At 48.8% G+C, this 22,676-nt stretch overlaps 1 protein-coding gene across 11 annotated transcripts in view; it reads right to left on the reverse strand.

The window, feature by feature from the left end:
• The window catches only part of CSGALNACT1 (chondroitin sulfate N-acetylgalactosaminyltransferase 1), a 321,372-nt gene that overhangs the window by 2,870 nt on the left and 295,826 nt on the right, over positions 1-22,676 (reverse strand). For all 11 annotated transcript variants that reach the window (XM_061177598.1, XM_061177601.1, XM_061177602.1 and 8 more), the window contains 4 exons: positions 22,285-22,386; positions 10,664-10,842; positions 9,712-9,806; positions 1,346-1,427 (listed from right to left, as the gene is read on the reverse strand). In XM_061177598.1, the coding sequence (XP_061033581.1) occupies positions 1,346-1,427; positions 9,712-9,806; positions 10,664-10,842; positions 22,285-22,386 (458 nt within the window). The remainder of the gene's footprint in view (positions 1-1,345; positions 1,428-9,711; positions 9,807-10,663; positions 10,843-22,284; positions 22,387-22,676) is intronic.

Here is a 22,676-nt window from a genome sequence, read left to right on the forward strand (position 1 = left end):
CCACGGTTGTCAGTGACAGCTATGCTCTATCGTTAGGAAAATCCAGTGTGTTATAACTCCAAAACTGATAAATGTACATCATCTCAAAATCACCTTTGCTTGTACACAGAGCAAGGAAACAAGAGTTTCTCAAAATGGAAATTTCCTTCAGAACATTTTAAAAATACTTCACTTTTGGAAATTAGATTTGCACATAATCATTTAGGACGACTTCTTAAAGAAATCAAGGAGCACCCGTGGTGAGTTGCTGGGAACCTGAGCAAACCCACCACTCAGAGACCCACGTCCCCCACGTCCTGCTGCTTCTAACAGGACTTGACTTCAAGACGTTCGGGTTTTTTTAATCTTTCTAACTTGGTGATCTCTTCGAGGGTCCTGTACGCCCTGTTGTCCACCGCACTTCTGAACAAAAGAAACCGGGCTCCTCAGACCGACTCACTGACCTTACAGAGAGAAGCCCTAAGCCTTGGGCAGGAGGGGAGGGGGCCAGGAGAGAGCAAGACAGGGGGCTGAGGGGCCCCAGGGGGACGCAGGGGTGGGAATCTCCACGTGAGGGCGGGCCTCTAGCTCCACCCCGCTCAGGGTCCACCCGAGCCTCTGGGCCCAAGGTCAAGGCTTGGGCCTGTCCACTCATCCCCGGTCGTGTACAATCCACAGATCTATTCCCACCAGAGGCGCCTGAGTAGGTGCTGCCGTGGGGTGTGTGTGTGTGTGTGTGTGTGTGTGTGTGTGTGTGTGTGTGTGCTACTTCCCAGGGGACAGGAGACCTTCGGTGCTGATCCTGACTATGCCCCCCGATGGCTGTGAGGTCCATCTGCCGCTGAGACACTCGGCCCCTTATCTGCAAGCAGAAGGCCTTTCCTCTCTGTGTTCTGGGAGCCGTGTGTGTGCGCGGCTTGTGCATGTACGTGTGTGTGTGTGTGTGCACGCGTCCACGCATCTGCGTACACATATGTGTGCCTGTTGACAGTGACTGCGCACTCCGGACTTGAAGTGACATCTGGAATTTTCACAGGTTCAGCAGAGAGAAACCGGGATCCTCCTGGTGTGTGATTTTCCCCAGTCCTCCGTGTTGCCCTTCTTTCTGGTGGATCCCCTCTCCAAGGAGGACATTCTGTGTGGAGGACACAGGAGCCCGGCCCGGCTGGAGGGAGGCCCTGGACAACTTGCTTCGAAGCCGCCTTGATGCAACAGCCTGACTTTGCCCTCATTTCTGTCCTCCCCCAGGGACACTGAGAGGTGCTGAAGGAGAAGACAGGGTCCCACTGCCCCGAGCTCCCTCAGCCCAGCGCCCACATCCGTGGCCGGAGAGCGGCCTCCTTAGGGACCAGGGCCCCGGGCTCACCTATGTTGATGAAGTCGGACCGGTACTGGCACGTCATCCCGAACCCGAAGTCTCTCCAGAACCCAGTTTCCTTCTTTATGACCTGCAGGGAGGGCACCGTCACTTGAGGGAGGAGGACAGAGTGGACGCGGATGGGGGTGTCACACATGGGGGACGCGTCGCTGACACACAGCCACCCCCTGGGTGGGGACGTGGACGACAGTCAGGACACAGCAAGCCACCCGTCCCCAAGGGGCTCTGTGATTTTGGGCACCTGTGGCCGGAATGTTTCCAGGGCAGAGGCTTGAACACACACACACACACGCACACGCACACACACACACTGACAGCGCAGCAGGGGCCGGGGTGGGGAGCCAGTTTGGGGCGGTGCCAGGGAAAAGCCACTACACATCTGGCCTGACACCTGCACGGTGAGAAGGAGGCCTGGGGCCCACAGGCCAGGCGGGCGGCCAGCAAAGGGCTCAGGAAGCTGAGAGAAGGACAGAGAACCACCTAGAATTCAGGCACCCTGGCCCGGGGCGCGAACCAGACTCCCTCAGGGACTGAAAAGAAAACCCGAGGCTGCGCTGCTGGCCGTGGACAAGGGCGCAGAGAGGCCAGGTCCTGAGGACACGCCCTGTCCCTTCCTCCGCGGCCCGTTTTAACCTCAGCTGCGCCCCGCGCACGTGCGGGGCCTCCGGGCAGGGACCGGCTATGAAAAGCCAGGCCTGGCCCTGCCCCGTGTCTCACTCTGCAAGTACGTTTCTAACGTATTTGCTGGAGCAGCAAGACTAATTTTAAAATGGTTTTTGTTGTTACGTATTTTTGGCTGCACTAATCCTGGGAGTGGGTTTGCGACCCTAATGGCTGTTTTTCTGCATTTGTCCTGGTCGCTCGCGTAGGTGTTAGGAGGAAAGGAGGCCCCGCAGCAGGGCCCCCGTGCCCGGCTCGTGGCCCGCTAACTGGAGAGAGCTCGCCCCGCCCCGGCGAGACCTCTGGCCGGCGTGTCTGCCTCAGGCAGGCCCCTCAGTCGCTCTGTTTCTGTTCCTTTAATGAGGAGATTGAGCCAAGTCGCCCCAAGGGCTCTCCCAGCCTGACACCCAAATACTCACCCCCTCGCTGCCCTCCACCTTCCCGAGGGCTCACTGCACCTGTACCACAGGCTAAACTACATTTGACAAATGGCCTGCAGAAGCGGCGATGGACTTAACATTTCCTGAACTCTGCAACCTATGAAACCGTCTTATTTCACTACAACCTACACATGGATGTCACTTACACTATGGTTAGCACAAATCAGGACCAAGGAGAAGAAGGGCCGGGAGAGGCCTGTCTCTCCCCCTCGACTCCAGAACAAAGGCCTGCTGTACAGTAGCTCCCCAGCCACAAGTGTCATTAGTATCAGCTGGAAAGATTTCACAGGGCAGGAAAGTCGGGAAAAATGTCCACTGAGTCATTTTTTAAAAATGTTTTCTGTTCCATCCCAGTCATGGCAGGTACACTGTCTCTGCCACAGCTAATGGCTCACTGTCCTTTCTGGTGGCCAGGACACAGACATGGCTGGGTAAAAATGCAGTCGAAGAGGGCTCCCCTGGTGGCGCAGTGGTTGAGAATCCGCCTGCCAATGCAGGGGACATGGGTTCGAGCCCTGGTCCGGGAAGATCCCATGTGCCGCGGAGCAGCTAAGCCTGTGCGCCACAGCTACTGAGCCTGTGCTCTAGAGCCCGCGAGCCACAACTACTGAGCCCACATGCCACAACTACTGAAGCCCGTGTGCCACAACTACTGAAGCCTTTGCACCTAGAGCCCGTGCTCCGCAACAAGAGAAGCCACCACGATGAGAAGCCTGTGCACCGCAACGAAGAGTAGCCCCCGCTCGCTGCAACTAGAGAAAGCCCACGCGCGGCAACAAAAACCCAACACAGCCAAAAATAAATAAAATAAAATAAAATAAAATAAATAAATTTATATATTAAAAAAATGCAGTCAAAGAGCCGTGCAGCATTTGAACTTCAAATATTTGGCAGCGGTCTACCTGGCATTTAAGAGAGAAAGCTCCACACAGGGAAAGCAGTGGGCCAGCGCTTGGGAAGAAACACTAGAGGGACTGCAGAGGTAGCCTCCCAGGACCCACTGAGTGGACACAGTGCCCGGCAAGGTATGACCCTCACCTGGGGACAGTGTGACAGAGGCAAAGTGACTTGCGAGCAGGGAATGAGCTACACAAACACTTATTAACAGGGGCTTTAAAGCTGGCAGGCCGTGAAAAGCCAGTATCTGAACAGTACGTCGAAATTCAGCCCTTGGTGGGAAGAGATCCGGTGGTGCCCTCGGCATGTACCGTGCGGGCAAGACGGGTGCACGTGCCAAGTCCACACCGCTCAGGTGGGCTGGGCGCTAACTGAAGCAGTGCCCTCGACAGCCCATGAGGCCTCGAGCGTGCGGCAGGCCGCAGCACAGCCCCCTTCCAAGCCCTCGGGGGTTTAACTGCACCCTCCCCCAGGCAATCAGAATGAAATCCACAGGAACATCCGGCCTGCAGAGGCCCCACGTGACCTGCCCCTGTCTGCCCTGTCCATCCCCTGTCCCCTCGAACGTGCCAGCTCACAGGTATCCAAGGCTGGACACCTGCAGTCTGCCCGGCTGGGGTCGCCCTTTCCTGCTCACCACCGGGCTCTGCTCAGAGCGGTCACCCTGACCCCCAGCCAGTGTCACGTCACATCAGCTGGTTTATTTTCTCTGTAACGTGAGGGCTCTCTGAAACTCTCCTGTCCGGGGGCTGTTTCCGTCTGCTATCCTCACCCACCACCACTGGTGAACGTAAGCTCAGGGCCTTGGTCTCGTTCAGGCTGGAGGTGCAGGTCCGATCACTGTTCAGCACCCAGCAGACACTCAGTCACTCCTTCTCCAAGGAACGAGTGAGGAGCTCCCGGCCAGTGGAAACGAGACAGCTGGGGTAGGGAATTCTCAGCAGCGAGGGGCTCAGCCCAGGCCTCGGAGTCCACTGAGGAAGCTCTCAGAACCTTGGGCTCTGGACCCACAGGCAGAAACGCTTTCCCCTTCCTGGGCTCTAAGCAGACGGCTCGACTTCTTAGAACCTCTGCCCCAAGCTTCTATACGGAGCTACACACGCGGGTGACGTCTACTACCGTGGAGGAGATGGAGAGGATAAAGAGGACCATCCCCCTGCCCTGGATCTCACCCCTCTGCCTCCAGTGCTGTGTCCTCATGACCATGCCCCCTCCCGACCCCCAGCACCCTCTGCACCCGGATCCCAGCAGGCTCTGCCCGGCACGACACACTACAACCGGACAACTGGACAGTGGGCAGGCCCGCCCTCCCTCGGGGAGCCCCCAGACACGCGCTCTGGGGGAGGTCACGTGACGGGAGTGATCACTTCCTATCAGGACCAAAACACAAAGCACAAGTCAGCGCCTCTCCCCACAGATGTGGGAAGGCTCCTCCCTGAGGCAGCACAGGTTCAGCCGCGCCTGTGGGGCTCCACATGGCTGACTTGGCAAATGCCGGGGAAGCAATCTGGGCCGGAAAATAAAATCAGTTACAAATTCTCAGGCAGAGTATTTCCTCTAAACCGGAGAGAGTCTCCCAGGAACCGAGGCTGCGTTTGGCCTGCCTCACGTCACCAGAAACCCCACGGGCCCCAGGTTTACAGGCCTCGTGCCTGGTGTGAGGCTCTGCTGTTGTTGCCTTGAAGTCTTAGTACATCCTGAGTACCGAGGGCCTGTGATTTCACCGTGTACCGGGCCGTGCAGTCACGCGGTGAGCGGCAGACAACCTGGGCTGCAGGGGTCCCGAGGCCGGGCTGCCGCCCCCCGTACACCCCACATGGTCTGGGCCCTGAGGCTCAGGGGTCACATGCGCAGGATCCCAGGGGCTGCGTGTGGTGTGCACGGGCCTCGGGCTGGGAGGCAGCATGACCTGCCCACGATCACTCAGCCAGTCGAGACGAGCCCAGACCAGCACCAGGCTGGCCGTGACGGTGTCCATTTCTTGACGAATGAGGCGTTTCTCAAGCCACAGCTTTCAAAGAATTGGTCTAAGAATGGACTCAATTGCCACCTCCTCCAGGATTTGTACTAACCCACACTTTTCTACAAGTCTCCTTTCATCGGCATCTGCATGAAAAAGTGAAGTGTTGGGGCTTCCCTGGTGGCACAGTGGTTCAGGATCCACCTGCCAACGCAGGGGACATGGGTTCAAGCCCTGGTCTGGGAAGATCCCACATGCCGCAGAGCAACTGAGCCCGTGTGCCACAACTACTGAGCCTGTGCTCTAGAGACCACAAGCCACAACTACTGAGCCCGTGCACCACAACTACTGAGCCCACGAGCCACAACTACTGAGCCCACGTGCCACAACTACTGAAGCTTGCGCACCTAAAGCCTGTGCTCTGCAACAAGAGAAGCCACAGCAATAAGAAGACTGCGCACGGCAACGAAGAGCAGCCCCCGCTCGCCGCAGCTAGAGAAAGCCCGCGCACAGCAACAAAGACCCAACACAGCCAAAAATAAATTAAAAAAAAAAAAAAAATGAAGTGCCTTCTGAAGGGCATCGTGCTGGACCAGGACTCTGCCCAGGGAGCCTGTAACCCAAAGTCAGACCCTCTGCCCTCTGGAAGCACGCGGAGGTGGAGAACGTGCCCCTGCCCCCAGCTGCCACAGTCTGGTCCCATCACTAGAGTTCCCGACCTGCCACCCAGCGCCGAGGGCGTCTGAGCAAGTGACACATGTCTCTGAGCTTCAATGTTCTCACCCATGACATGAGCGTAGCACTCCTTTTCACCTTACTGAGTGTTACACGGGACAACATGGGCAGAGTGCCAGCTGCCCAAAGGCCACGGACATGGCATCTGTTAATGTGACTTCTGTTCTCAGCGAATGTCTGCTTCCTGAACAAACAGAAACAGACTAAAAGGATGGACCAGGCCCAGCCAGCACTTTTTAGAAGTTTAAATTGAAGTGCAGGTCAGTGGTGAAGTACTCTTTGGACTAAAGGAGAGAGAAGGGTGTAATGAGAGAGAGGTGAGGACAGGGCCCGCGGACCAGGCGTACGCTGACCAGTCGTCAGACAGTGAGGGCAGGACCACATGGCAGAGGGAGCGGCCAGGCACTGTGGGCATCAGCGCCGGAGAGGAGATGGCCCTCGGGGGAGGGCAGCTCAGGAGACACGGGGCAGGGGTGCCCCGGCTGGCGCCAAGCCCAGGTGCTGGGGTCGGGTTTGCAGACATTTCCTCGGTGATAAGTACGAGAGTCAGATTGTGGAGGGCAGTTCATCCCCCAAGGAATCAGAATTCAGGGCTGTGCTGGCACGGCCGGGACCAGCTCACCGCCTGGGCAAGGAAGTCTCTTCCCAGCTCTGTCCAGAGACGTCATGGGGGGAGCCTGAACCAGGCCCCGCGGGAGGACTGATGCCCCGAAGATAGACAGCCAACGCTGGGAGCCAGCTCCTTCCGCCTTCGGAGAGTGGGCTTTAAACACTTCTGAGCACACCACTGGCTTTATGCCTTCAAAGGTTCTTTTTAGTGGAATTAATCTGTGTTTTGGAAACGCGTGTCTGGCCGAGGGTGAAGGAGAGACTGGAATGTGAGGGAGAGATGGATCTAGATGGCTCCTGTAGTGGCCTCAGCAGGAACTGACAAGGCTCGAACCAAGAGAGGGGAGGTCTAAAGTTAGCAGTTACGTAAATGAGGGTTATTCCTTTCTCGTAAGGCTGTTCCTACATTAAAGCATCAGCAAGTTTCACCTCAGGTTTAAAACTCTACAAATTAAATATTAGTATGAAATCCCATGATTTCACTTACTACTGATTACTAACGGTCTGTACTCAAATGTAAAGAAAGAAGTAACCTGAACACAAAAAATATCCCCATAAATTTGGTTTCTCGCCTCTATCTGCAGGCAAACGTTATCAACTGTCAGTGGCAACAGCCAGAAGTAATAAGTGGTACACTGACCACCAAGGTCGTATTTGCAGGGCTGCTGGCCAAGTCTCCCATTTGCACATGGCAGTCATCTGTCACAGCCGCATTCCGGACCTGGGCTTTCCCTTCACCTTGATACTGATGCCCTCCAGTGAAGGCTCTAAGAATTTATTAATATATATGTGTCGTATCTTTCAAGACTGAGCCAAAAGGAACCCCTGGCAGGAAGTCTCTCCTAATTCACCCACCTCCAATCACTACCTGTTATTTTATACCTTCTCTGCACCCACATGTTCTCTCTCCACCATATTAACTTCTGGAGTTTGAGGCTCTCCTCTGGTCATTTCCTCTCTTATTTCTGCTCTCACCTAGATCTTAAGCAAATCTGTCTCTGCCACACTAGATAAGGGAATCCCGGTCTTGGCCTGAGCTCTAGCTGGCTGTGTGACCCTGGGCGAGTCTAGGAGAAAGAAGTGAGTGAGTGAAATGACCTGGGGCATCCCTGCCAAGCACAGGAAACTGCTCCAGTCCCTGACTGCCCCACGCACACCTCAACTAGCTCTCCATGGGCAGCAAGTGCTCCAGAAACGGCTCAACCAGTAAGAACATAATGGATGCTTTTCTTTTTTGACGGAGACCCTTTTGTCTCAGAGACAATTGCTGTTTCTGGGATAAATAGCCATAAATACTGACTCCTATAATACCAGACCTGTGTGCTCTATGGAAGGTCTCAGTTGTATTTGGAGGCGACTGGTAAAGGTTGCAGGATAACTCAGAGGCCTCGGAGCTGTGGACACAGCAATCTGAGTTCTGTTTCTGACTTGACCACTAATTCTGAGGACCTGAGAAGCTGGCTGGACCATGCCAGACCTTGAGCTTCCCTGCAGGAATGGCAATAAAAGGATAAAACTTTTAAATTGTGAAATGAATTCCTTGAAAGCAAATAAGGTCTTGGTTTGAAGTTGAAACATTAATCCTATTCAATGTCAAATGTAAAGCAGTACTTTATTTAAAATCAAAGGAACTTTTATTCTGATTGGTTGAAAGAAAATAAATCCTGCATCCCATTCCCCCCCTGAAGCCCTATTAGAAGCTTAGAACTCTATGGAAAGGAAACATGAAGTTTTTCCATCGCAACAGGAGTGATATCACCTCTAAGTAGGAGTGAAAAACTCTTACTGTGTTTATGTATAAAGCACATGCATACACACAGCACGTACAGATACACAACGAATGTGCGGTATTACAATTTCGCTGGGGGAAGAGAGAACGGTGTTATTACTGTGCTGTGCGCCTCACACCGCAAGTGAAACCACGCTAAGACATGGTGAGAAATGAACCTGGTGCAGCCTAGCGGAACCCAGGCTGGAAAAGATCATTACATCAGCTGCCAGATGGGGACCCAGGATGGGGTGGGAGAGAACAGGTTTTCCTACTTCTGGAAGCTTCAACACAGAATCAGCCTTCCCAAAGAATTCCATAGAACACATTTTCAATGAAAATCAGTTTACTTTCCCACTGCAGGGAAGCATGGGAGACTGAGTCCCATCACCTCCTCATGGTCAGACAGCGGCTTCCTTTCTCCACCCTGAGAGGCAAAGAAACACGGCTTCGCCACCTCAACAGGAGAGAGAGCCGCTTGAGGCAATTCCTACCGCCGCCCCCAAGGCTCAGCCTGAGCTGGCAACAGCTTCAGATAAGCCCCGCTGGCGTCTCTACAGAAGATCACGGCCCAGCTTGGCGATGACAACAGTGGGACATTTTGCCTCGGAGAGGCACACCTTCCAGCGGCACAGGGACCTTCTGCAGGCTTCACCCCGTCCTCCTATTGCCTGCACTCTCTGCTGAATGGACCAGCGAAGACATCTCAGCTTACAGAGAGCCTGTGTGGGTCCCCTACCCATCACCTGTGCGGCTGGGGTCTTAGCACAGAAGTCCCTCCCATATTCCTGTGAAAGCCACCTTGCTGGTGACACTTCTGATGCTAATGTGGGAATGGTGACGGAGAGCAGGGACCTGGCCCCTGCCCCACTGTGTGCCTGTGTGTGGGGGGGGGAGGGGGTCAGCCACCTCTTCCTGACTTCTGTTTTCCACCTGCCAGATGGGAACCTAAATCTCACCTTTCTTACCTCATAGGATTGTAATAATAAAGGGGAAATGTGCTGCAACCATAATGCAATAATACTGGTTTCCAAAACCGTAGAAGAAAACTATGAAATTACCTTTCTGTAAGGTACTGTTCCTATTTATTTTCCACTTTTAAATACTGCAAGCACTTTTAATCAACGAGGCGCTGGGAACAAAGGCCAGAACACCTGTCACACTTACAAATTACTCTGGGAAGCAATCCACAGGTTTCCACTCACCTCCACTCATGGTCAGGTGCCCCTGGTGATGAAAGACATGAAACAGAGCCCCACCAAGGCCCCTCGGGGGGAGTACTCACCAGCTGCTTTTCTAAGGGAGGGATCGAGTCATGATGGCCGTATATTATGCCAGGATTGTACTGACTGAAAAGGACCGGATAAAATACCTTCTTCCCTGCAAACCAGAAAACAAACATATGCGCTAAGCGACAGATAAAGCTGTTAGGTTTGTTCATTTATATGCGACCGTCAGAAACACCCTAGGGATCTGCGTCCACCATCCCTTTTCCCTCCACTGGACTCTGACACAGACCTTAGCAGTACTGTGGCAGGTAGACCAGATGGACACACTCGGATTCCCACTTCCCAGCACAGGGGTAACGTTCCAAGCTCTGACGGCCAGTGGACCTGGCACTGGGCACACCTAGTGGGAGTGGGTGTGAAAGAGGGCCCCAGTGCCCCTGTCCTGTCAGACCTTAACCCTTTAACTGCTGGCTCGTGGGGCAGTCAGCCAGGGTGACCTCGGGCAGCAGGAAAAGGCTTTGGGGGCCCCAGGTAGCTGCTCTTTACCAATTTTCACAGAAGAATTTCAGTATCTGAACAACGGACATGGCCATTCCAGTGGTTATCAGCTGAGTATCAGCCTTGCCGCTGAGTCAAAGCTATGAGAACAATTTTCATACTGTGGATTTTTTCTGTCTGGAGCCCCTCCTGCCCTGGTAACCACCCATAGCCACTCCTTCCCTTTGGTTTCAGCAGCGCCTCCCAGGCCCAAGTCCTCCCCACCACACCCGCTCCCTGGTCATCCCCTAAAGCTGACCTCCTAGGGGAGAATGGAAAAGGGGCTGTACACACGAACTTGGGACCAAGAGTCCCAGAGCTATGGTGGCTGACAGGCCCCCAGCACGACACCAAAGGAGGAATCAAACCAGACGGCATCCTTGTCTTGTCTTTGTCAGCGGGGTAAATAAGGCAGATCCAGGAGCGGGTCGTCGGGGCGAGCTGAGAGGATGCTCGGGAGGGGAGCCCCACCTGGCTGCGTGTTCAGCCTGCAGGTGTTGAGGAGCTCGGAGGTGAAGTAGATGTCCACGTCGCAGAAGAAGAGCAGCACGTTGCGGCCCGTCCAGGAGCGGGCACCCACGTCCAGCCCCTTTCCCCGAGAGAACTCCCCATTCAGCTGGATGAAGGTGAAGTTCCTGAAGTTGGCAGCTCTGAAAGGTGAGACCACACACAGTCACTCAGGTGCCCGGGCTTGCTGCCAGTGGAATCCCCTGGAAGACACACAACCGAGGCCCACGACATCTCACCACGTGTCTTCTGTGAGCCGAGGGCACTGGGATTAAGGGCACCAAGGACACTTCGAGAAGTTTTAGCACCAATTTATTTTTTCTTTTTCTAGCAATTTCCCCATATTGAAAACTACTGTCACGGCTAACGTGTGGGGGAGAATGTGAGCCAGTGAAGACCAGGTGACAGAACCCGGGACAATCCCAGTGCCTCTGGAGCCAATGAAACCACTGGCCAAGGAAATAAAGCCACAGTGCAATGGCCCCACTGAGCAGCTTCTCAATGGGATTCCCTCCAGGAACCTGGCAGGGTGGTGCGGGTGTATGTCTATCCCCAGACACGCTTACACCTGGATCCCTTCCCCACCCGAAGGTAAAACAGCCGAGCACAGTAAGGAAATGACACTTGGATTCAGAAGATGAGGACGTTTGGGACCTGGCTCCCCTGTGGATTAACGCTGTGATCTAGGCAAACCCATTAATCTCCCGGAGCCTCGGCTGCCTCATCTGCAAAACAGAAATAACGACACCTTCCTTAACTGCTCTCAGAGTGATCAGCGTGGTGAGTGGCGCTAAGAGTACAGCGTGCAGCAGGTAAGCATCAGCCAGTCTGTTACCAGCACAGGCCTGAGGTAATGGAGTCCAGGAGCTTCTGCACTTGGCTGCTCTCTCCCAGAACCTTCTGAGATGCGGCACGTCTTGAGCAAAAGTTCCAGGAATTCATCTAGTACCTAGTGGGACAGGGACTGTCTTCTCCCATAGACCCACTCTGGGTCCTACTGGACTCGCAATTCCACTTGTACAGGCCTGGCATCTGGCCAGCCCCTCTCCCGTGACACACCCTTCCTGTCCTGATGGCTTCCTCGTCCCCAGCTCAGAGCTCTCCCCCCACCCAGCCTATCCCATCCCCCGATTCTCTCTAATCCTGATGCCTCAAAAGAGGTTCAAAACCCACCTCCATTGTTTGAAGTCTGTAACTATCTTGGGTAAAGGTCAACACAAATACAGTCGTAAACTTTTCAAATGTATCTGGTAGTTTAATCAGTGGAACTAGTTCTGCTACCCCTTCCTTGACTTGTCACCTCCTTTCAGACCTGGCAATGAGCTTGTGTTTTTTATCCTGGGAATCTGGGCCCAAGCTTGGCTGAGTCTGAGGCCAAACATGCTTCTCAGATTAAGGCAGAAGGCCCGGTGCCTGGAGGAGCACTGGAGTGCAGGATAACCGGGCCCCGGACCTTCCCGCAGAGGGACTTGCTCGCCGGGCCTGAGCGCCCTGCCCGGCAGCACGTGGACAGCATACTAAGAGGCTGTGCAGAAGCAAGGACACATTTCAACACAGAACACAGACTGGCCCGTGGGGCCGTGGGTTTGGGAATGTGCATGACACGACCACAGGGCCACGACCCCAGATGCAGGCCGCAGAGCTACACGGGCAGGGGCCCTGTTTAGTTCTCTGTTCATCCCCATCCCCTCCACAGCGACCAGCCGGAAGATGGGCACCAAGAGCGTGGACACACTGGGGCCTCCTGTGTCAGCTCAGTGGTCCCTCCCCGGAATCCACCTCCTCCCCTGACTCCAGTGAAGATCCCACCCAATCCTCACGGCCCACATCGAGTGTCACTGCCTTTCACCCTCCTGTGGACCAAGGTGCCCTCTCTGGGCCCCCAGGCGTTTGGGCCAGTCCCGCCTCCGTTTTCCTGGGCCCAGTGCATTCTCGTGCCCTGTGCACTGGACCACCTGGTCTGTCCTCTAAACCCTGGAGGACAGGGACTGCCTTATTTTCTTATCTCTATCTTCAGAGATTATCAGCGCTGTGCAGTAAGTGGCACCCACGGGGACACAGTGCAGCTCAATAAACACCGGGTGAATCAAGAGATGAGTCAATGGAAAACACAGAGTGCATCTCAGACCTGTCACTGTGGGAGATGCTGCCCCAAGACACCACCTCATCCCCTCAGGCGGGCACCGGAGAGGCCCTCACACATCCTAAGCCCGCCTCCCCCATCAGAAAGAGGCTCCAACCAACACGTTCCCAAGGACAGGCACAAACCAAGCTTTTACGAAGATGACAAATATGTAAGTAACAGAAAAAAAGAGAGCTGAGGAAAATAAAATGCAATTTGGTTTGAACTATTTAATCTAGCCATACAAAGAAATGTAATATTTAGCGGCATGTCTAGAGTAATGGCCTCGTGAGGAATGGGCTTTTTCACGGTAGAACGTGGGCATTACACTCTCTACTATGTAATTTCCTGTTATGAATCAGAGTCTGCAGTTCCAAACGGCCCCAGGATTACTTATAATTATTTCTTCTCTTTTCTTCTTGAATTGTATTATCAACTGATGAAACTCTTGAGTCTCTCATTCAATTCCTTTCCTTTATATAATAAGTGTGATGCATGGGGTCTCCTCCAGGTTATATGTAGTCATGCTGACAGAGGTTAATATGACCTGAGGAAGCCACTGTTTCAACCAGAGATTTAATTTCTCTAATTGACTTGCATTTCCCAGAACTGCGGGCTTAAAAATGATAAAAGATCTTGCTGTCTAACGTGATTTACTCTAATACAAATTTCTTCCCACCCCTGCAAGGAAATCCTCTTAATGTGACACTTCCCACAAGAGCCCTTCATAAAAAAAAAAGAAAAAACCTTTAAAAATTTACATAGAAATATTATATTTGATGTATAACTTAAAAATTTAAATCTAACAGCCCTGAATATTGACATTTCTTATGAGTTCTACTTACTAAAGGGATCTGAATACAGTAAATAATTTAAGGCTAAACATATTCTCAGCCAGTTGTTCATAGTAGGCATTTTAAACAATTTAGAGTTTTCTAGTTTCTGAGCTTATATACAAGCCTGCTTATACAATTGTTTTAGCAAGTTTCTTTTGAAAAGATAAATAAAATTGACAAACTTTTAGCTCATTATCTAGAAAAATAAGAGAGATGACTCAAATTAATAAAATTATAAACAAAAAAAGGAGACATTACAACTGATACCACAGAAATCCCCAATATTGTGAGAGACAACTATGAACAATTACATGCTGACAAATTAGATAACTTAGTAAAAATGGATAAATTCCTAGAAACACACAACACTCAAGACTGAATCATGAAGTAATAGAAAATCTGAACAGACCAATAATGAACAAGGAGATTGAATCAGTAATCAAAAACCTCCCAACAAATAAAAGCCCAGGGTTAGATGGCTTTACAGATGAATTCTACCAAACATTTAAAGAAGTAATTCCAATCCTTCTCAAATTCTTCCAAAATATTGAAAAGGAAGGAACACTTCCAAACTCATTTCATGAGGCCAGCATTACACTGATACCAAAGTCAAACAAAAACACAACAAGAAAGGAAAATTACAGGCCAATATCCCTGAACATAATGCAAAATCTTCAACAAAATACTAGCAAATTGAATTCAAGAGTCCATTAAAATGATCATACGCCATGATCAAGAGAGATCCATCCCTGGGATGCAAGGATGGTTCAACATCTGCAAATTTGAAAATGTTATACATCACATTAACAGAATGAAGAATAAAAATCATATTATTATTTCAATAGATGCAGAAAAAATTCAAACAAAATTCAAACATCCTCTTATGATAGAAACTCTCAACAAATTAGGAATAGAAGGAATGTACCTAAACATAATAAAGGCCATATATTATAAGTCCACAGCTAACATCATACTCAACAGTAAAAATTTAAAAGCTTTTCCTCTAAGATCAGGAACAAGACAAGGATGTCCACTCTCGCCACTTTTATACAGTACAGTATTGGAAGTCCTAGCCAGATCAATTAAGCAACAAAAGGAAATAAAATGCATCCAAATTGGAAAGGAAGAAGTAAAACTGTCACTATTTGCAGATGGCATGATACTATCTATAGAAAACCCTAATGACTTCACCAAAAAACCATTTTAACTAATAAATGAATTCAGTAAAGTTGCAGGAAACAAAATAACATATACAAGATCAGTTGTGTGTCTATCAATACAGATTTATAGTTACTGCTTTATGTAGTTATCTTTTTACTTTTACATCAGGTAGGAAAAAAGCATAAGCAAAAAATACATTTATACTGTGTCTCATATTTCCCTATGTAGTAACTTTTACTGGCCCTCTGTATTTCTTCACATGGATTTGAGTTTGTGTCCAGTGTCCTTTCATGTCAGCCTCAAGGACTCCTTTCATTATTTCTTGTGGGGCAGGTTTACTAGTGATAAAGTCTTTCAGTTCTTAACTGAGGATGTCTTAATTTCTCTTTCAATTTTGATGGATGGTTTTGCGGAATATTGAATTCTTGGTTGACAGTACTTTACTTTCAGCACTTTGAATATGCCACCCCACTTTCCATCTTATTAAGGATCCCATGGACCTGATGAGTTGCTTCACTCTTGCTGCTTATGTAATAGGGAAGAACAAATCTGACTCCATATTGGATCTGTTTCTTTTACTTTAACCTTTGTATTCTACTGCTTTTGCTAGAAGTTAAATATGTTGCCTATAGCCTGAAATATACAGGGTAGCCTGTTCTCAAGGCTCTGACCTTTAAAGGTATAACTCTTTTCCATTCATATAGAGATAAAAAGTTGCAGAACAGAGAACAACATTTGTCTTGTTGGAGGTTTACAGGAACATCGTTACCTGACCTACCTGACCTACATGGACAGCTGCAAGAACAAAGGATTCCAGCACCAAGAAGTTTGCAACAACTAACCACACCCCCCCTCCCCTTTTAGTATAAAAGGAACCTGAATTCTAACTCAGGAAAGATGGTTCTTTAGGACTCTAGTCCATCATCTTCTAGGTCTGCTGGCTTTCCAAATAAAGTCATTATTCCTTCCTTGCCCCAACAATTTGTCTCTTGATTTATTGGCCTGTTGTGCAGTGAGCAGTACGACCTTGGACTCAGTAACACAGATTCTTTCTCTCTTTGTTTTTCAACCATTTGACTATGATATGTCTAATGTGCATTTCTTTGAGTTTTCCTGTTTGGAGTTTTTGAGCTTCTTGGATGTGTAGATTAATGTTTTCATCAAATACAGGGAGTCTGGGGCCATTATTTCTTCAGATATTTTTTCCTGCCTCTTTCTCTCTCTCCTATCCTGGGACTCCCATTGTGTCTATGTTGGCATGCTTGATGGTATCCTGCAGGTCTCTGAGGTTTTCTCAGTTACTTCATTCTTTTTTATTTTTGTTTCTCAAACTATATCATATCAATTGACCTATTTTAAAGTTCACTGATTCTTTCTTCTGCCTGTTCAAACCTGATGTTGAGGCCCCACAGTGAATTTTTTTATTTTAAATATTGTACTTTTCAACTCCGGACTTTCTATTTGGTTCTTTTTATAACTGATCTCTCTATATTTGGTGAGACATGGTTCTCATACTTTTCTAGTTTTTTAAACATGGTCTCTTTTAATTCTTTGAACATATTTAATACAGTTGACTTAATGTCTTTGTCTAGTAAGTACAACACCTGTGCTTACTCAGGAACAATTCTAATGATTGATTTTGTTCTCCGTGCATGAGCCATATTTTCTTGTTTCTTTGCATGCCTCATAATTTTTTGTTTAAAGCTAAACATTTTAAATAATGTAATGTGGCAGCCCTGGAAATCAGAATCTCCACCCCCCTCAGGGTTTTGCTGTTGTTGCTGTTTGTTGTTTGTTTGTTTAGTTACTTTCCTGAACTAATTCTGTAGAGTGTACTCTTGTGTGTGACCACTTAGTGGTAAGCTAATGATTAAGCAGGGATTTCCTTAAATGTCTGGAACCAATAAGTCTCCCAGTCTTTGCCAGGGGACTCTGTGTGCATGGTGGGGACTCTGTGAGCATGGTGGGGCATGTCATCAACACACAACCAAGCAGGTAACAACTTACCTGAGCCTTTACTTCCTTCTTGCACAGAGCCTCAAGATCAATCAGAGGTAAAAAGTAAGGGCCTGCTCAGGTCTTTCCTAAGTATGAGCATAGCCTCTGGATCCCCAGGAATGTGCTGGAGCTTTCAAAGCCCCTTTGGAGATCTCACTCCTCAGATTCACCTTCTGAGCTTTTTGGTTAGTCTACTGTTTGCCCCAACTCTTATCTACACCTCAGGCAGCCACAAAGTTAAAGACTTCCTACAATTGTTTTTTGTCAAATACCCCTGGATTAAAAAGTTCCACGGGGACGCCTCTGAGTCAGCTCAAATGCAGACAACCTTGTGAGCAGGGTCTTCCAAAGAAATCCACAGGCAGGTCCAATAATGACAATTCTCTGAGAATAATGCTTTCAAGGAGCTCCAGCCCCATCCCAGCCCCCAGTGGCTGCCCGGCTGTGATTCTTGTGGGCTGCCAGTCCTCAAGGCTATTGAAGAGCTGGGGGCAGGGGTGAAATGGGGCAAGTTAAAGTTCACAAAGCTCCCTGTTCACACCAAAATTCAGTCATTTGGATAAACACTTTCCAGACTGTTGTAAACTTTAATTTCCATCGTTCTTAAAAAAGCTGATTCTGAGAATTTTTAGCAATTTTCTCACTGCTTTTATGGAGGAGAATTTTGCAAGCTCTTTATTCCACCATTTTCACTGATATCACCTTTTTTTTAACTGTTGCATTATATTCCATGGTATGAACTTAATATCATTTAATTTTTTCCATAATATATTTTCCCCCAATTTTTTACTTGGAAAAAATTTAAACCTTTAGAAGTGTTGTAAGCATAGTAAAGTACCCATATACCATCACCCAGATCCACCAAGTGTTAAAGTTTTGCCATATTTCCCCCCTCCCTCCCTCCTTTCCTTCCTTCCTTCCTCTGAACCATTTGAGGTTACAGACATCATGGCAACTTCACTTTCAAAGATAAGTACTCCCCAAGAACCAGGACACTCTCCTTTATAACATTATAACAATGTAATAATCACACTCAAGAAATTTAACACTGCCACAATACTATAATCTATATGCCATGTTTGAATCCCCCAAAGAACAACTTGGAATACCTAAAAGTACAGGCACATCTCCACAAAGAGCTGGTCACCAAGCAGAGTCATGCTTAGCCCCTTCTCTGGCAGATGCCCAGTGAGATGGCCACAGGCCTAGGTGCTGCCTTCACCTGTGAGGTGCTTCCCAGGGTCCAAGACTCTTTATTTTATAGGAAGGAATTCACTGTGTAGCTTTTTTCATTTTAGCAGATGACATTCTTATCTAAAACGTCCTTGTTTATGAAAAAATATTAAAACAAAGCAACAATTCTCAAATTTCAGACGACTTTCCCCCCAATTTTCTTTTGGGATGTCCTGATAAAATGTTCCTGAGGGTACATGTCAAGCAAATCCCTTCAAAGAGGCATGAAATGTGGACAACACCATGGCAACAGGGCATGTTCCTGACAACACACACACACACAAAACCATCTCTCAGGCACGTACTCGCAGGACAGGGCAGTATCTCAGTTCTAGTGCTTCAATGTCAGAGGTGATTCTACTGAAAGATGCCTTTGTGTCCTCATGAGTGGACAAAGATGAAGATACCACGCAGTAAATGCAAATCCACCAACCAGTATGAATTTTTAAAAATTTCCTAATACGTAGCTCCAAGCAAATGTCCACCTAGGCCAGAATTCCTCAAAATGTGGGCCATGGACCACCCACATCAGCATCACAGGTTGAGCTCATTCTCAGTGTTGGTTCCCAGGCTTCATCTCAGGCCTAATGACTCAGAATTTCTAAGGCTGGATCTCAGGAATCTGTATTTTAAAAAGCACCCCAGGTTATTCAAAGTACATTTATATTTGAGAACCACTGAGCTAGGGTGTAATCTGAGATTAACTGAAGCTTAGTATGAAAAACTCTGTGGAATAAAAATCAGATATTGAGAACTGATTTGTACTGTTATCTACGTCAGTGGCTTCTAAATATTTTGACCACAACCCTTACCCTTTCAAAAGAATATATTATACATCATGACACAGCGCACGCACACACGTGAGTTAAAGTTTCATGAAACAATATTTATCTTTAATACTTGGGATGTATTCTGATAATCTTCTATTTTATTTTGATTTTTTAAAAACACTGCACTTAACCCACTAAATCAATTTCACAACCCTCTAATGAATCACAAACTGTAGTTTGCAAAACACTGCTCTACAGCAATCAACTGAGACGTAAAGCTCAACAGAGTAAGTGTAAACTGAGAGACACAGACACTGCATGCTAGTCACTAAACTGGGGTTTTTCAAGATATTCTTAAAATACATACATTAGCTGGATTTAGAACAGTTTGATCACAATGCTGATAGCCAAATGAAATAAATTTCATTTAAACTGGTTTCAAATCTTATTATTCTCAATGAACAATTATCGGTTTTTGGAGTGAGAATTTGGTGCAATGTTAAGACTGGGAGTCCGGGAGTTACAGACGAGCTTCAGATCTGGCTGTCCCCCTGGGCCAGGGTGGCAGCCTGAGTAACAACCTCTCTAAGCCTCCGTTTCTTCATCTAAGAAATGGGGTTAATAACAGCTTCTATCTCATAAGGTTGCTGTGAATATTAAATGACATAACTCATGTTAATAACAATCGTTATTATATTATTCAAAGATAAGATGCATTTGAATGAAAGCTTTAGCATCTTAAGAGAATGATAAAAATGGTATTTGAATAAAGCTTCGTATATGCATTTTATATAGATTACAATGTGTACAAATCTACTACACACATGGCATTGTCCTTCTCCTGATGAACGAACACTGAACATTTTAACACTGAGTGAGGCCCAGTGCCAAGAGCTGGAGTTTCAGAAGCATGCGACACAGTACTACTAAGCAGCTTATAATCTAGTGAGGACAGCAGAAAGAAACGTAAACAGGCGAATCGCATGCCAAGTGCCACAGATAAGAGATGCTGACGGGGTATATGATTACAGTTCAGAGAGGAGAGGACAGGTCAGGATGAGCTCCAGAGTGGGGACCTGGGTGGGGATGCACAGGTAGAGGGTCTGAGGAAGTAGGAAGGAGGATGGAGGGAAGGCCAAACCTAAGAGAATAACGGGCGTGAAGACAAAGGGTAAACTGCGCCCCCATCTGGCTGTGGGGCAGTAAGTCATCAAAACAAAGTTAGAAGTTAAGAGCCAGCTTGGGTACCAGGCTGGGACAGTGGGTGATGAGGAACGTCATCTGGACGGTGGGGCTGCAGGCAGCCGTGGGAAATCAGCTCAGGCTGGTGGCAGAGGGCAGGGCATTCCTAGAGCAACGCCCTGGAAGGGGCAGGACACACCCCACGGCATCGGTGACATCAACACTGCAGTGTCACCAGTGAACAGAAAGAGAAATCAACACAGAAAATGGCGCTCCAATGAATTCGCCGAAGTTTCTGCAGCACTGCTTTAAAGACTGACTCAGGCTCCAGAACGAAGTCCCCATCATGGGTAGCTTCATCTCTGGAAATTTTCCAAGCCATCCCTACCTCTCAAATGATTTTACTTTTCTCGTTCAGATTCATTCTTTGCTCACCACACAACCTTCTGATTGCGAATTCAGCTTGCCAGGTCATGTGATACGGCGGAGAATGCCTTGATAGAATCCCGGGCGCTCCGGTCACTGGAAAGGGTATTTCCCATAACACTGTCTCAACTGGCCTTCCACTCATCCATCAGACTCGTGTAAAGTTGGTTACACGTACCTATCAGACATCTGATCACCTTCTGATGTCCTCGGAAGGTGCCAGAGCCAACAGGGCTGATGTCTCAGTCCTGGCTGGACTTTCGAATCACCTGGATCTCTACTTCAAAATACCTCGAAAGGAGGCAGCTGGCTGCAACCGAGGCCTCCATCGGGCAGCCCCTGGGGCGGCCGCCACTTTCCCAAACAATCATTCTCAATCCTGGCTGCATGTCAGAATCATCTGGGAAACTTGAAAAAGGTCCACACCCAGGGGGTGGCTACTTGCAGAGATGTTAAAACCTATCCACTGGGCAGAGGACATGAATTCAAATAACTCACGCTCCTTACTCCTAAGCAGAGATGAAAAGGATATTGCAATGCATTGGAGTCGAGAGATTTCTATTTCACTTACATTTAGGATATTGAATTATTTTATTCCCTTTGATCTCCCTTCAACAGGTGCCATAGCTTTAAGCTGGTACTAGTTTTAAACTCTTTTAACTCCTTATTGCTTTAGAACAGCGGTCAGCAAACTTTTTCTGTAAAGGACCAGATAGTAAAGAGTTCAGCTTTGCGAGTCACACTGTATCTGTCACAACTATTCAGCCCTGCAGCTGTAGCCCTAAAGCAGCCATAACTAATACAGAAACAGATGAGCACGCCTGCGAGCCAATAAAACTTTATTTACAAAAGTAAGTGTGGACAAAATTTGACCAGTGCACTGCTTCAGATGTTTGAATAATAATTAGCATTCTGATCTTGTGCTCGTAATACAAAATTGGCAACAAAGCCTGAAAATAAATACAAAAAGTGCACTCATTCTTGGCATCTTATCCGTTGACTATCATCCTATTACCATTTACCAAAGACTCAAAACAGAGGGACTTGTTTATATTCAGACCATACGGACCTACTCAGACGCCTTCTGCCCCAGTACCTCTGACCACCCTCCAAGCGGCACCTATGGAGAAACCACCCACCTCGTCGTTCACCTGCAGCCTGCGAGCCAGAGGGAGCGGGCAGTACTGCCGGCTTCCTCACTCGTAGAAAATGCCTCAGACATGCACTCATCAAATACATGCTTGTTCATTTCTTCTGGTAAGAAAAACCCCTCTCTTCTGCTTTTGAATACCTTTAATCTCCCACGTAACTGATGAACGAGGTAAAAATCCAGAGCCCTCGGTCCAAAAGTGTTGGTTAAACAGCTTCTGTTAATCTAGGGTCCCTCCCCAGCATCACAGGCCCCTGATCTCTCAAAATGCAGAACGAGTGACAGTCAGAAGGGTGAGGCCATTTGCTAAGCGGGTGAGAGCGAACCTTGACGAGCGGGGACTGAGAAGGAGCTCCCTGCGTGGCTGTGCTCCCCAAGTCCACCCCTGCCACGTGCGGTCCCCAAACCTGCTGTGTCACGCGGGGGCCGGAGGAGCCCTGCCCCCGACCCTGGGTGCTCTGGGCAGTTGTCTCCACTGTCCGAGTTGACACCCTTCACAATGAGGGCGGGTGTGAGGCAGGTGGTCCCCAGGAAGGAGGGTGCAGAACTCCCACCCCCGACACCACCACACGCAAAAGGCCAGCCCGTCACTCTCCGGGGTTGGGTCGCCCACAGTGAAAGGGACATAAAACGGCTTGCATGAGCTCAGGTATCTCCTCCCGCGTTCAGTTTCCAGACTCCCCACCATGGCTCCACATCAGACTTACTTGGAAGTGTTTTCAAGTATTCCTTTGACCTCATTCATTTCTTCTTTTCCAAAGTAAACGACGGTGAGATGAACTCTCCCATCCTGCTGGATGCACATCTCCCTAGAAAACAAAACATGGATGTCTGGTCCTGTGTTCACAACAACAGGCAAAGCCGAAACAAATACCTATTCTGTAAAGTGCAAAAGGGTCCTGGGAGGGAACTGGGCTGCCAGGAGAGCAGAGAGGGGACAGGACATTCTGGCTGGCTCTTGCCATCACCTGTATTCCTATTTCTCTTACCAAGAAAACCATGAAATTTAAACATGCAGATCTGGTCAATGAAAACTCAGATGCAAGAGGCCACAGGCTCAACCTGCCTCAGGTCCAGCCCATCAGGGCCTGGATCCAGT

Source organism: Eubalaena glacialis, chromosome 20 (assembly GCF_028564815.1).
Source record: "Eubalaena glacialis isolate mEubGla1 chromosome 20, mEubGla1.1.hap2.+ XY, whole genome shotgun sequence".
NCBI classification, from domain to species: domain Eukaryota; kingdom Metazoa; phylum Chordata; class Mammalia; order Artiodactyla; family Balaenidae; genus Eubalaena; species Eubalaena glacialis.